The sequence below is a fragment of the Schistocerca piceifrons genome, chromosome 1, assembly GCF_021461385.2.
Source record: "Schistocerca piceifrons isolate TAMUIC-IGC-003096 chromosome 1, iqSchPice1.1, whole genome shotgun sequence".
Classification (NCBI taxonomy): domain Eukaryota; kingdom Metazoa; phylum Arthropoda; class Insecta; order Orthoptera; family Acrididae; genus Schistocerca; species Schistocerca piceifrons.
This window is the reverse complement of record NC_060138.1, coordinates 68,549,485-68,564,159: the sequence shown is the minus strand read 5'-3', so window position 1 is coordinate 68,564,159 and position 14,675 is coordinate 68,549,485. Positions and strand designations below refer to the sequence as shown.

Genomic DNA, 14,675 nt, shown 5'->3' with positions numbered 1-14,675 from the left:
AACGTGGATGATAAATAGTTTGGATAAGAAGAGAATAGAAGCTTTTGAAATGTGGTGCTACAGAAGAATGCTGAAGATTAGATGGGTAGATCACATAACTAATGAGGAGGTATTGAATAGGATTGGGGAGAAGAGAAGTTTGTGGCACAACTTGACTAGAAGAAGGGATCGATTGGTAGGACTTGTCCTGAGGCATCAAGGGATCACAAATTTAGCATTGGAGGGCAGCGTGGAGGGTAAAAATCGTAGAGGGAGACCAAGAGATGAATACACTAAGGAGATTCAGAAGGATGTAGGTTGCAGTAGGTACTGGGAGATGAAGGAGCTTGCACAGGATAGATTAGCATGGAGAGCTGCATCAAACCAGTCTCAGGACTGAAGACCGCAAGACCACAACAACAACAGTTACATTTAATAGTATTCTACAGTTCTTGAAAACAGTTCTGGGACTGAGCCTTTGCTTTCAGTAACTGCACAATACTTTTATACAATTTTTTCATTGCAAACATTGACAATCAAACCTTGTTTTGATGTCTTTAACGATTATGAAATATTTGATGAGTTCACATTACTCGAAATGACCTAACCTCTAATCTTCAGTTAGAAGTTAGCTAACAGCTTTGTTGTTTGCATCAATTCTGTCAGTGATAACAACATAGTGAAAAATGTGTCACAGTGTGAACATCACACTCACAGGTATGACTAGAGCTCTATTTTTTCAATGCAAAGATACTTACAGAAACGGGTGTCTTACGTTCCAATAGTTACAGATGTGCACCTTTGAAATTGTATTCACAGTCCCTCAATGACAACATGCAAATTCTTAACCACACAAATGTTCTTCCAAATAAGTGAAAAAATGATATTGATAAACTCAAGCTGTATGGCACATGCAACTCAAATTTCTGATCACAGAGTGTGCTCTCATTATCGATATCTGGATGAAGTAGATCTACTCTATGTTAGAGAAGTTTTTGTTATTTTGATTGTGTGGTATCTTAACTAAACAAGTTACAGTATGAAACATTAGTTTGTCTTGCCCTTCTCCTGAAAGGGAACATCCCAAAGATACCATTAGCCTGACTTTTCCAGTGGATCCTTGCATCTCAAACAATTTTTCTTGTGTAGAAATGACAGATCTCTCTTTCCAATAACCACAAAAAAACTATTTTAGCATTGTACAATCTGCATCACAAGTGGTATTGTAATGCTGAACATACTACTGCACTAGTACAAATTATTCATTCACCACAACTGCTCTATGGGATATTGCTGAAGAATGAGTGTCACATTTAATTAAAATGACTATGTATAAGTTGCACTTCAGCTCTCAAAGTCAAATGCACCTGGCCACCATTGTTAATGCATCACAGCAAACCATCAGTTCACTTGCACTATATATTCGAGTAGAGTGAAGTGTGCAAAAGACACACTATCAAGCACTCATTGCAGCCCATTTAACTGTTGGTGGCTGCAACACACAAGAACACATTCTACCTGTATTAGCACTGTACTTCCTGCTATCCAAGCTATATCCAACAACCACATGACATTCAATGTAGCAATGCTGTAGCACAGAATTACGGAAGTGTCCGATCCCACCCGTCTGCTTTGACCCATGAAGTCATCGATATGGCGGAAATGGCTATTCTAAGTGTCTCCAATATGGCACATATGATGTCACTACATACACACAGCAACAAACTTGAAAATATGTATAAATAAGACAATAACATCAACCTCCAAAAATACAATCAAACTAATGGGGCAACAGCGGGAAATTGGGGGTTTTAGGGAGGGGACAACCTAAATATCACAGAGAGAGGGGGGCAGGAAAAAAAAAAACCGCCATGATCCCAAAACACACAAAACAATGAACAAAAAAACAATAATTACAAAATCAACAGGAATCTGACACTTCCCTTGACCTATATACGTCAACCGTAGCTGACGATACCAAAACAGCAACGCCTATAGCAAAAACTATGAAAACTGTAAACAGATATTTCCCTTGACCACAGATGATGATACCAAAACACCAATACCTACAAATAAAACTACGAAAATTGGAATCGGTTATTTCCCTTGACCCATATAGCTCAACCATAACTACTGATACAAAAAATCCAACACCTACAACTTAGAAAAACAAAACCAAAACCACAACACCTCAACAAGTCAAAAATCCCTACATAAATTAAAACACATTCAATACTCAAAACACTACAACTTGAGAAAAACAGAAAAAATATTTAAAAAAAAGAAAAAAAACACAATTACTTACAACCAACAAATTTTGGCAGTGCAAAATAGGTCGGCCATATCTCTCTCTCTCTCTCTCTCTCTCTCTCTCACGCACGCACGCACACAGTGCCATCAAACACAACTAACTCAAACTCTGCACCATAATGGCATCACACACCACAACACCCTTACTTCATGGGGTCAAAGCAGACAGGTGGAATCGGATGCTTCCGTTGACCCCTGTAGCACCGCACAACAAATGTCAAATAAGTAGCTCCATAACACTACATAAGTGTGTGTTCAGCTCTGCAAAAGCTATAATGCAATTCATATCTGTTAATAGCTTATAGTTGTATCTGAATAGGCACAGCAGCAAAAGAAATTTTACGTGAATACAAATAAGTAGCAGAAAATAGTAGGTAACTGATAGAAAACAGAGGAAAAAATGTGTTAAGATAAAAAATAGAATTCCCTCGCGCACCCTTCCCCCTCCCCCGAGCAAAGGCATAAAATGGATAGAAGAGTGTGTTGTTAGAAAGATGGGAAAGTTCAGATTAGACAAATATGGGGAAGAAAACTTGTAGTTGCCTTCAGTGATCTAGCAATTCAGGAAAATGTAAATTAGACTGGATGAATGAAGATTTGAACCTCGAATCTCCCATGTACGAGTCCAAGGTCTTAACCAGTGTACCATATTAGTCACCTGAAATCTACACTTCTCATCCCAGCTAATATTCTTCTTGATCTTTTTTATGAAATTGTTTTCTATAACAATATTTCATACATACATAGCTTGTGTACTTCAAAACATGTGTTCCTGTTATCAGTCACAGTCATTAATTTTATACTAAAAGACAATTAATTCACCTTTCAAGGAAAAGCTTACAAACATATTACTGGTAGAGTCTTGAGGAACAGAACTGCTCTGTTTTATATAAGCTTATCTGTGAATTGCCTAGAGATTGTTTGAGACCACGGATTGAAAGCCTCTGATCTGGTTCAGTTTTATACATGGGTGACATGTTTTATCTGCAAATTCCTGGTGAGCCAGAACTTCCTAATTTTTGTGAGAAACTCAATTCTCTTCTGTAAAGTTTGCAACACCTTTCTCTTAACAAATTCTTTTTTCTTATTTGGTATTGCCGTTCACATATCTGATGCTTACTTTAACACTCGTGTATACACTAAGCCCACCACAAAAACTTATGTCTTCGCTTCAATAACAGACCTACCTTTCATATTAAGTAACCTTTCCCTACTGATTTTGGAAGTAAAAATTCATCTTTACTATCAAAGGTAGTCTCTGAATGTATTGCACGAAATTTGAAAATATATTTGCACCTTACAATCACTCTGATGAACTTTTAAGCTTGAGCTATTGTGTTTCAAATCAATCAGCTTAATGATGCTCCTCCAAAACAATATTCTACTAAATATCATACTGGATTTGAAACTAAAACTCAGTTCTTACATCAAACGAATTCCTTAAATTGGGTCTTGAAATGAGATCAACAATGTTAAAAAGTCTGCGACAGCAAAACCACAATGGTAATGGTTCAATGTGCCATATCAAAAATGAAGTGACTGTGGCATCATGCAGTGATAGTGGTTGTTTCAGGGAGGTACTAAGCAGACAGTGCCATCCCAACTGGTAACATCATCATCACAGCAGTAACAAATACAATATTTCTACAACAGCACAGTCTTTAACACTAAGTGAAAGATTCATTCTATGAAAAATTTCACGTTTATTCAGTCATGATCTGCCATCTTTACATCTATTCCTTTTCACTGTGTCTAATGATATGCAACCTGTATCTGTCAAAAACCTACATGAGGTTCCTGTTATTCACAGCCAATGGAGCAGTCACTACAAAACACATTTACAGTTTTAAAGTTTATACAAAATATCTAGTTGCTTCCCCAGCCCAGCAAGTTGCACACTACAGTGACGTGGTGTCAGCAGGTCGTCTCTGCTGTGTGATGGTCAGCTTCCATCTGCAAAGCCCTACATTTATTGTCCTCTACTATTATTCAAATTGACTCTGCACCAGAGCTTTTTCATTTTCAATAAATATTCAGATTACACACTTCCCTGTAGCACCAGGTTTTTATCTCCAGCCAATTATAATGTCCACAAAGAACTTTTGGGTCAAGACAAATATTAGATACAGGTCTTTGGCTTTGACCACTGACGATGTTAATGCCTAGGTCAACAGAAGCATCCGATTCCACCCGTTGGCTTTGACCCGTGACATTAGGCTGTTGTGGTGTGTGACGTCACGACGGCGCGGAGTTTAGTTTGTGAGAGTGGCGTGTTTGTAGATGATGTACAGCGGTTGGTGGTTCTCTCTGGTGGTGTGTTTATGGGTAGCATGTTATGTGGCATATGGGGTTCATTTGCAGGGTAGCATTGCATGTGTGTGGTATCGGTGGTGACTGTGCTTTCAGTGGAATATTTTTCAGTGATTTAACGATTTTGGTTTTGTTACGTCGACGTTATTGTAGTTTTTTTCTGTTCGGCATGTGTGAATTTTGGTAAATTGAATTGTTTATGTAGGTATGGATATGACTGACAAGGTCAACAGTTTTCAGATGTCGGTGATGATGGGGGACAGTGCATTGTCTCTAATAAAATTTCTTCATCTATTCGGCCTGTCAACTGAAGTCTTGAAGTGTCCAGTGTGTCGTGAAGAAATGAGGCATACTAAAGTTCTAGCGTCTCGGACCTGGGACGGCTATATGTGGAGATGTCGTAAGGATAACAGGTCAAGGGAAGTGTTCAATTCCAATTTTGATTTTCTAGGTTTTTTTTTTCTTTTTGGTATGATTAAGTGTGGTGGTGAAAGTTTTGAGATTTATAGTGTGGTATTGGTAGTTGCTGTTGACCTATGTAGGTCAAGGAAAGTGTTCGATTCCAATTGATATTGTTTTTAGTTGATTTTGGGAAGGTTTCGGTCGTTTTATCATTTTTGTCATTTGGATTAGTGGCGTGTGTTTATTTTTAGTTTGCCCCCACCACAAAACCCACACTTTCCCCTGCTTGTCCCGTTAGTTTCATTATATTTTTGGAGGAATATGTGTTTGATGGTTTTTCAATCTATTTTTATGTTTTTTGTCATGTTTACGTAATGACGTCATAGTCGCGATATGGGAGTTGTCGTGAATGGTTGTTTCAGCCATATTGGTGACGTCATTGATCAAAGCAGATGGATGGAATCGGATGTTTCCGTTAACCCGTCATATTGTGGTGCGTATATTCATATTACTGTTGCTAGTTGGTGGAGTCATTGGATGTGAAAGCAAAATACTATGTTGTGATGACAGATTGATCTACAGTACAACCCGAGGTCTAGATTAAGTTGGAATGTTAATTTGGTTGCAAGTTCACAAAGTTAATGAATGTGAATACCAAATAAAGTTTTTAATAACAGATTATCCTGTAGCATAGCCCAATGTTTACATCTGTGTCATATTTAAAACACCTTTTGTCATTAAATCTAAAGCTGCAAAGTAACTTCAGAAAAAAAGGCCTCGGCCAATATTTTCATGCATACTATTTACATATTCTTCTATCAGAAATTGAATGGGAAGCCTACTATGTAACTTTTACTGGCATAAATTTTAGAATGTTTGAAATATATGCTGCACGTGCCGCAGAACAGTAGATGGGCCATAGCATACACAATGCAATAGGCTAGGGAGCCAACAGGTCCATGGCCTGATCTACTAGCCTGCAATCCTGATGTAGTGGACTGGACTCAGCTCTCCACCCCGGAGGGCTAGGCTGTGGCCCTTATGGGCCAAGGTGTGAAACAAAATCTGAGTAGTGCACTGTGCATTAATAGTCACAAATAATGAAACAGTGTAATACTGAATGCAAACTTCGCTGATTGGCATTTTACAGGAAAATATTAACATTAAGTGAAAATGATGCATTAGTTTTATGACTTACTGATTCAGTGTCAAATATTTCATTAAATAACTCTTACATTAAATTCATTCAAACACAGTACATACAAATAATAAATTGCTTAACAAAAGTTTTTGGATGCAAGCAAACCACTCAACTGTAACCGACTGCTGTGTGGCACATACACACATGAAGCAGGAGAGAGAAATGACTAGCTCTCAGATTTTTTACAATTTAAGTAGGTGTTCCCTCCCTCACACACACACACACACACACACAAACGTGCTGCCCTAACACTGTTCGACAAGATATGTTTGGGTACCTATAAGGTTGTGTGTATGGTACTAAGTGCACTTAAGCCTATGTTATGAAACCAGTGATTGCTGTAAAGGTAGTAAAGTATGCACTGATTCATGTTTCTGTCTGCCACGCAACACTTATGGGCCACATTCTCTTTAATGTGAATGGACACTGACAAAATATTTCAGTTCAATACCGTAAAAAAAAAAAAAAAAAAAAAAAAAAAAAAAAAAAAAAAAAAAAAAATTATATATATATATATATATATATATATATAATAGAGGGAAACATTCCACGTGGGAAAAATATATCTAAAAAGAAAGATGATGAAACTTACCAAACAAAAGCGCTGGCAGGTCGATAGACACACAAACAAACACAAACATACACACAAAATTCTAGCTTTCGCAACCAATGGTTGCCTCGTCAGGAAAGAGGGAAGGAGAAGGAAAGACAAAAGGATATGGGTTTTAAGGGAGAGGGTAAGGAGTCATTCCAATCCCGGGAGCGGAAAGACTTACCTTAGGGGGAAAAAAGGACAGGTATACACTCGCACACACACACATATCCATCCACACATACACAGACACAAGCAGACATTTGTAAAGGCAAAGAGTTGAAAACTCTTTGCCTTTACAAATGTCTGCTTGTGTCTGTGTATGTGTGGATGGATATGTGTGTGTGTGCGAGTGTATACCTGTCCTTTTTTCCCCCTAAGGTAAGTCTTTCCGCTCCCGGGATTGGAATGACTCCTTACCCTCTCCCTTAAAACCCATATCCTTTTGTCTTTCCTTCTCCTTCCCTCTTTCCTGACGAGGCAACCATTGGTTGCGAAAGCTAGAATTTTGTGTGTATGTTTGTGTTTGTTTGTGTGTCTATCGACCTGCCAGCGCTTTTGTTTGGTAAGTTTCATCATCTTTCTTTTTAGATATATATATATATATATATATATATATATATATATATATACTATGGACCATTGTTAACTTGGCTAAATTGCTAAGCATTAAAAATCTCACACTCTTAGTGTTACGCCGGCAAAACTAGTCAATAATTTGTAGTCTGACCCTGCAGAGCCACCAGGGCACAGACTGGGAAGTGACCACTATAAGAAAAACTGGAAAGTAAACTGCTACATATTGGCAACAAGTCTTGTATGATGAACTGTTACTAATTCTACAGCAACACAAACTGTGTTGAGAGCACAGATGTAGCCGATGAAGTAAGGTGAAATGAGACAATTTCAGAATCACAACCAACACAAAGGAGGAAGACTAGGAAGTGTGACAGAAATCAGCTTCAGGCACTTTGTATAAGAGACACTCTGAGGAGATACAACCTTTAGTAAATTATTGCCCTAAAGGTAGCTAGTTTGACATATAAGCATACCACTGCATTACAAAATAGTGACATGTTAAGAACTAAAACTAGCATCAGACAATGGGCATGATGCTCAATTAGGCTATTATTTTGGAGTATAACAAGTTTGCGTTAGTGTTAATGTACTTCTGTGGGCAATAAGCAGCACTCACAATTCTCTGATAATGACAAGTAGTTCACCAATCAGGTTTTTAGGTTAAACTGACACGTATGGTGCAAATGCTTTAAAATTTCTTACCCTCAGAATCTGTCAACACTTCCATACGGCCACTAAACATAGCTCTCAGCATAGTATCGTGTTTGGTTAAAGTTCCAATGGTTGTATAATGAAGGGACCCTCCAATGTTAAGCTTAACATACTGGGATGGGTTGCCTTTGATTACGGTTTTATGATCACCAGACATTTTTGATAAGCCTAATACTTAATGGAGTTTTAAAGTATCTCTTACTAGTCAGATATGAAACCAATCTGAAGGCGTGAATGTCATTCCAATCAAGTTAGCGAATGCAAATGACGGCATTAATTAGCATCTGTAGGTAATGGAACTTTGGAAATAAAGATGCGTCTCACTAGTTCCTCTTCTTATCAGTTTCGCACTACACTAACCATTCTATACACTCATAACCCAAATCTTTCACGTAGCGGCAAACTGTACCCACAACGATAATGAAATCGAAATGACAAGTTTTGCAATATTGAGTTACAACCATCGATACGGTGAATTGCTCTCGAGCGTGTAATGCGACTATTCGTCCAGAATCTGCGACGTCAGATACTGCAAAGTATGCATCTTTGGAATAGCTCGTTTTATATGTGAAAAGCTGCGCACCTTAGTTTATGTCAAGTTGTCAACTATAGAGTGTATACAATCTATACGTAAAGGGTGGTTGTGTTTTCGATATTGAATATGACAGAAATGCTCGCAAAGTTAGGAATTTATTTCGATGACTTGACCAAAATACGAATTCTCGAACCGGAAGTAGCCGAACAGACAAATGAGCTGAATGAAGAATGCAAAACTTTTGTGGAAAGTAACTATATTTTCATTCATTTTGTATAGCGTGAGAACATTTAACATGCGGTATGCATTTGGTCGATTGAAGGTGGTATAAAAGTAGTAAATTTTGGTTCAGTGTGTGTCCACAGCCCCGAAAAGTTTTACAAATGAAAACATGCTACGTTGTAGGCTGTACATCAATGTTCTTTATTTCAGTAAGTAAAAATTTTAAATAGAAAATAAAGAACATTAATATATGGCATACATTGGGCCTTGTTTTCATTTATAAGGTTCAAAGTTTGTGCCATTTTGGTTAACTCCCACTGTTGTTTATTTATTCATCCTTAAGACTGTTCAGTACAGCAGTGTCTGAAACCCATTATTTATATTATAGGATTAAGTGAGGACAGGGGGGTGGCAACGGGGGGCGGTGGGGCATGGGGGCTATAGCCCGTCCATGGGGTATCATATTATTCCGGATAAAATGACTTCAGAAATCAGCGAATAAATTAATGCAACAGATTCAATCATTTTTTTATAATTATGTAGCAATATAGATTGCAGTGTATTCCAAACACATTTTAACAGAAGAATAAGGGCGGCAGATAGCTTACTACCTAAACCAATAAATATCATTTAACTCAAAATAGGCGTTTTATTATTTATTAATACTAATTTTATACCCTGAACTCCAAAACAGTTACCAAAAACTACTTTAAGCAGCACCAAATTTTACCAATTTGTCGGTAGAGCACCCCAACTCTCCTTTTGTTAAGCTGTATTCCATTCTCCCAACCCTCTCCTCCCCCCACCCCCACCCCGCTTAACCGACTTCTAGAATCGCCCCTCAGTGAGGATAAGGCAGGATGGTCTCCATGACCTATTCAAAGGATCCATCCCAGCATTCACCTTAGCAACTTGGGAAAACCTAAGTGAGGATGGCCGGACGGGGAATAAAACCCACTCATTGCGAATGCGAGTCCAGTGCATTAAGACTGACATAGCAACCTTACTCAGTACATGACTGGAAGGGGAATCTGAAGCACACGCTGTACATTGGAATTGTGACATGCCCAACAAATAAATCAATGATGTAATTGCAACATGAAGTTTCGATATAAAAAAAACTACAGAAAATGAATGAACATGTTATGTACTGTTGGAAAATACGATGTGCACAAGAAATAAATCGGTGCTATAACTATAATTGAACCTTTGACATAAAACACTTCCGAAAAAAGAAAAACACAAACATTTTTATATAACACTGCAGAAAAGTGTAACACACAGAAACACAAAAACCTACTGATTCTATAGTCATCACAACTAGTCTAGCACCATATTCCTTCTCTGAGCGTGTGTGTGACACTACATGTGAAGCAAAAAAATCAACAGCAGAAACATTACATTCAGCCCCAAGATGATCATTAGCAGAAACATTCTTTTGCAAAGACAAATTAAGCATAGATGGTACATCTGTTGACAATTAAAAAAAAAACTGAGCAGTAAGTAGGGCCTAATATTCCAGTAAGCTAATATATTCACACTTATCAACAGAAATGATTTTAACTCTGCTTTAAAAGGTGTTTCGTTCACCAGTCTCTTTATGTAACTTGGCAGCTTGTTATAAAGAATGACGCCAAAGTGGGGTCACATATCTTTGATTGTGAGTTGTTCTTACTTGTTTTATAAGGTGGATCGACAGTTGTGAGTGATGTAACTGTGGTAGGTGAGATTGGCTTACAGGTCACAAAGTCAGCTCTTGTCATCAACACATAGTTGTATATGTACAGAGAGGGTGCAGTAAGCAAACAGAACATTTTAAATAGGAGCTTACAGTGAGCCCTAGCAGAGCTATATGACAAGATTTGGGTAGCCCTGTTCTGTAACATAAAAATTTCATTTGATCAGCTATAAATTTTACCTCAAAACACTATTCCGTGAGCTACGAGGGACTGAAAGTAATCAAAATAAGCACATCTAGCACCATCTAAACAGCAAACCTTAGAAGTAATACTCAGAATGAAACATGCAGAACTGAGTCTCTGGGAGAGTTTAGTTATGTGGGCTTTCTAATTTGTCTTGATCAAAAGTTTTATGTCCCATACTCCTAACTCATTTCTGCGCAGTACCAGCTGGAAATCTTACTTTTGATTCATCTTTCCAAATTGAATACAATTTGATTTTCTTTTTTTTCGCATTAAGGGTCAGCCTGTTGGCATTGAACCATGAATCCAAGGACTTGAGGGCTTTATCAGTTGTTGTGGACAGATTTCTTAACATTGCTCACTAGTAAACTAGTATCATCTGCAAACAACATGACCTTGGCTGCAGTTTCTAAGGTGTGTATGTCATTTAAATAAATAAGGAACAGAAGGTGACCTCACACACTACCCTTCAGTACACTTATTTTGACTTACTTTGCATCAGATACTAGTCTGATTTTATGGTTACAGTGAGCTGATATGAGTTCCACAACCTGTGATCTGTTTTCCAAATATGATTGAAATCGCCATTGCGTCCAACTTATCCAAAAGAATTTCATGACTAATAGTATTGAAAGCTTAAGAAAGATCTAAATTCATTCCTGTAACACTACCATTGTTATCGAAGTTTCTGACTATTTCATTTGTGCAATCCATTATTGCTGTTTCTACCTGTTTGAAAGCCATATTTATTATTATTCAGTAGATCATGATTGTTTAAGTATAGTACTTGGCAATTCATTGTTTCATTAGTCTCTAGTTACTGTAGAGAATGCCAAGAAGAGTGAATAGGTAAATAATTTTCAGTTTTATGCCTAATACCACTCTCGAATAGAGGTATCACTTTCGAGATTTTTAATCTGTGGGGTAAATGGTAAATTAACAATGTGAGTCAAGGGTTTTGCAATTTGTGAAGCAGTATGGATTATAAGTGATACTGGTCCATTACTACTTCATAGTCACTCGTTGGAACTAACCTCATGCTCTATGCAGATGTGCGATACCTAAGTTTACCCTGATAAGCTAAATTTAGTTTTATAAATGTTTTGTTAAGCATGTATAAAGTAATCATTTTGGCAGGTATTTTTAGACGGTATTGATATTGTCAGCATTTATAAGAGTAATTTCCTGTTCTTCATGTATCTTCCCTGTTTCACTTTTTACACTCTCCCATACAGATTTTGACTTACTGCCTGACATTCTTATTATGATATCGTTGCTTAGTTGTTTTCCTTTACAATTACCTGTGTGTGCATATGTATGTGAAGGCTGCTGAGTATATTCATTACTGGGATACTGTGAGTTTACACTAAGTTTCAAACATCGTATATTGCCTTTATCACCACTAAAAATCTTGTACCAGAGAATCTGTCGTGTGAGCATTAGAGAAATTACTTATTTTATAGCACCATAGAATCCAAATGTGCTAAAACATTGGTTAGTGCTTATATGCTTACTGTACGGGAATGTTGCTTATACAGTCGAAACTACTACAATTAAATGTTTTAAATTCCTATTACTTTTATTATTCCTGTTAACTATTTGCCATAGAATAATATGTTGTACCATACAGAATGCATAACTTATCCACCAAGGTACGTAGAACAATGCTTTTATTTCAGAAAAATCTATACTTGGATGAAAGTCGACTGTGATTTACAGCATTATCTAAATGCATATTATCCAGTGCTGCAGATAAGGGTCATATACAAAACACATATCTAGTAGGGGGTGCACTGAAAAGTTGGGTTACTTCTTCTATCTATTCAGCTAGAATGCCATAATGCATGTATGTGACTATAAAAAGCACTTTGTATTGTATTCACAAACAGCACATTGGTGTTAATAATGCACACACACCAGAACCAATACCTTAGTGGTCGAACTTAAACTCCTAAAGAATATTTTTGAAACTATTTCCAATTTCAGAAATAACGGAATTTCAAAAACTAGTTGATGGTTTTATATCAGTAATGGAAAATTTGGCAAAAGAAGTGGAAAGGGAGAAAATGAAAGCAATTGGAATAAGAAATATGCTTAAGTCTGTAGCAAAACAGAGGGAGTCTGAGCAGCAACAGTTACAGGTAACATTAATAATGATTCTTTCAAGAATATTTCACATCTTACAATAATTATTTTTAATAATATTCAGTAGTTGATGGTCGAAGCAAAACTTAATATATCCAGATGGGTGCCTGTGATGAGTGGTTATTCCACATGACATTTTTAAATATGAAACATTTTATTTATTCTTATCAGTTGTATCACTGAGAGTTTGTTTCTGTAGACTTCACAGTTGCTACTTGGTGAAACATTATGATTACAAGAAAAAACGAATAATTTTATGCCACTGTTTCAATAATTATTTATTGCATTTGCATACAGCACCTAAGTTTTCCATTGTCTACCATTGCTGGTGAAGTTTTTATAATAAGTGCCAACAGTGGAGTCTACAGAAATAAAGTTTAATTGAAGAAATGTAAAATTCTGAGTTTTATGGAAGGAATTGTGAGTTACAAATGAGAAAGTTTGAAACTCGGTGCTTTATTTGTCAATATTTTTTTTTTTTTTAGACAAGAAAGGCAGTGAACATTTCTTCATTGTTAAGTAAAAGTCTGTTATGTAGACTTTTGAGATGACAATGATGTGGATAAGACACAAAAATTATAATCAAAAGAGGAAGATTTTAAACCAATTTGGTTATTGTGATTTTGTTTGTTCAAGGATAGTTCCCTCAAAAAGCATTAATAATTTACTAATAACTGGACAGCTGGCTGGGAACTGTTACAACGAAAATCAGTATGCAGGCATACTGACATTTGATTATACTCTGGCCATGGGGAAAATTTTGGCAAGGGATTGATTGATGTATTTTACATGCCTGATAATCCTGCTAAAGGTGTGTAATGTCCTCATCTGTTTTTGGGCAAGAAGCATATTTCCTAGCAAGATTTTTCATCATTATAATTCCCTGGTACAGTTGGTGAAGAAAGTTCAAGTTACGTTATCGCAGGAAGGTTGGACCTGCATACATGTACACTTTTGAAAGCTTGTAATTGTATAATATTGATGATGATGGATGTTCTGTTGTCAGTAGAGCAGTTAGCCACCATTCTTATATATAGCATAATACTTTGCTGAGAATAGGATTTTGCCTTGTAGCTTTTGCTATGTCCTATGACATGATGGGGAGTTTGTTCAAGGTTTGGATAATGTGATGGTCTATTTGAGAGCAAATGTTTCTTGGGTATTGAGCTCTATATCCAGTTCATAGACATTCTAAAGTGCTCAAAAGTAGTTTTTCATCACCCCTATGACTCCATAGTTTGTTCTCTTTTGGTTGGAGTTGGGTTGGGTTGTTTGGGGGAAGAGACCAAACAGTGAGGTCATCGGTCTCATCGGATTAGGGAAGGACGGGGAAGGAAGTTGGCCGCGCCCTTTCAAAGGAACCATACCGGCATTTGCCTGGAGCGATTTAGGGAAATCACGGAAAACCTAAATCAACAGGGCCGACGCGGGATTGAACTGTCGACCTCCCGAATGTGAGTCCAGTGTGCTAACCACTGCGCCACCTCGCTCGGTTTTTGTTTGGAAGCCTGTTGCTTAATATTCTTTTCACCACACAAAACCTGCATACAGCCACGTTTTTAACACCACTTATCACTGCAAAGGTAATTTGTGAGCTGTGCAGTACTGACAAGGGGAGGCCGCCAATTGTGAAATTCAGATCCGATGCATGCTGCGCATAATGAAAGCTCATGGCCAGAGATGTAATGTGGCAAAGCACCAAGATGCACTTCTCAGCCGTTGTCGAGAAAATCTACAGTTAAAAGAAACCGCTGCGGTGAAATACTC

General features: G+C 37.3%; 2 protein-coding genes across 3 annotated transcripts in view; one reads left to right on the top strand and one right to left on the bottom strand.

Moving 5' to 3' along the window:
• Window positions 1–8,580, bottom strand: part of LOC124798561 (BTB/POZ domain-containing adapter for CUL3-mediated RhoA degradation protein 3) — a 104,370-nt gene extending 95,790 nt beyond the window's left edge. Inside the window, exon 1 of the mRNA XM_047262022.1 lies at window positions 8,076–8,580. Coding sequence (XP_047117978.1) covers window positions 8,076–8,241 — 166 coding nt within the window. The 5' untranslated portion in view covers window positions 8,242–8,580. The remainder of the gene's footprint in view (window positions 1–8,075) is intronic.
• A 54-nt stretch (window positions 8,581–8,634) lies between these two features.
• The window catches only part of LOC124798548 (intraflagellar transport protein 20 homolog), a 126,259-nt gene continuing 120,218 nt past the window's right edge, over window positions 8,635–14,675 (top strand). Inside the window, exons 1-2 of one of the 2 annotated variants that reach the window (XM_047262003.1) lie at window positions 8,635–8,869; window positions 12,750–12,904. In XM_047262003.1, the coding sequence (XP_047117959.1) occupies window positions 8,746–8,869; window positions 12,750–12,904 (279 nt within the window). In that variant the 5' untranslated portion in view covers window positions 8,635–8,745. The other variant, XM_047262011.1, reaches the window with a different exon arrangement.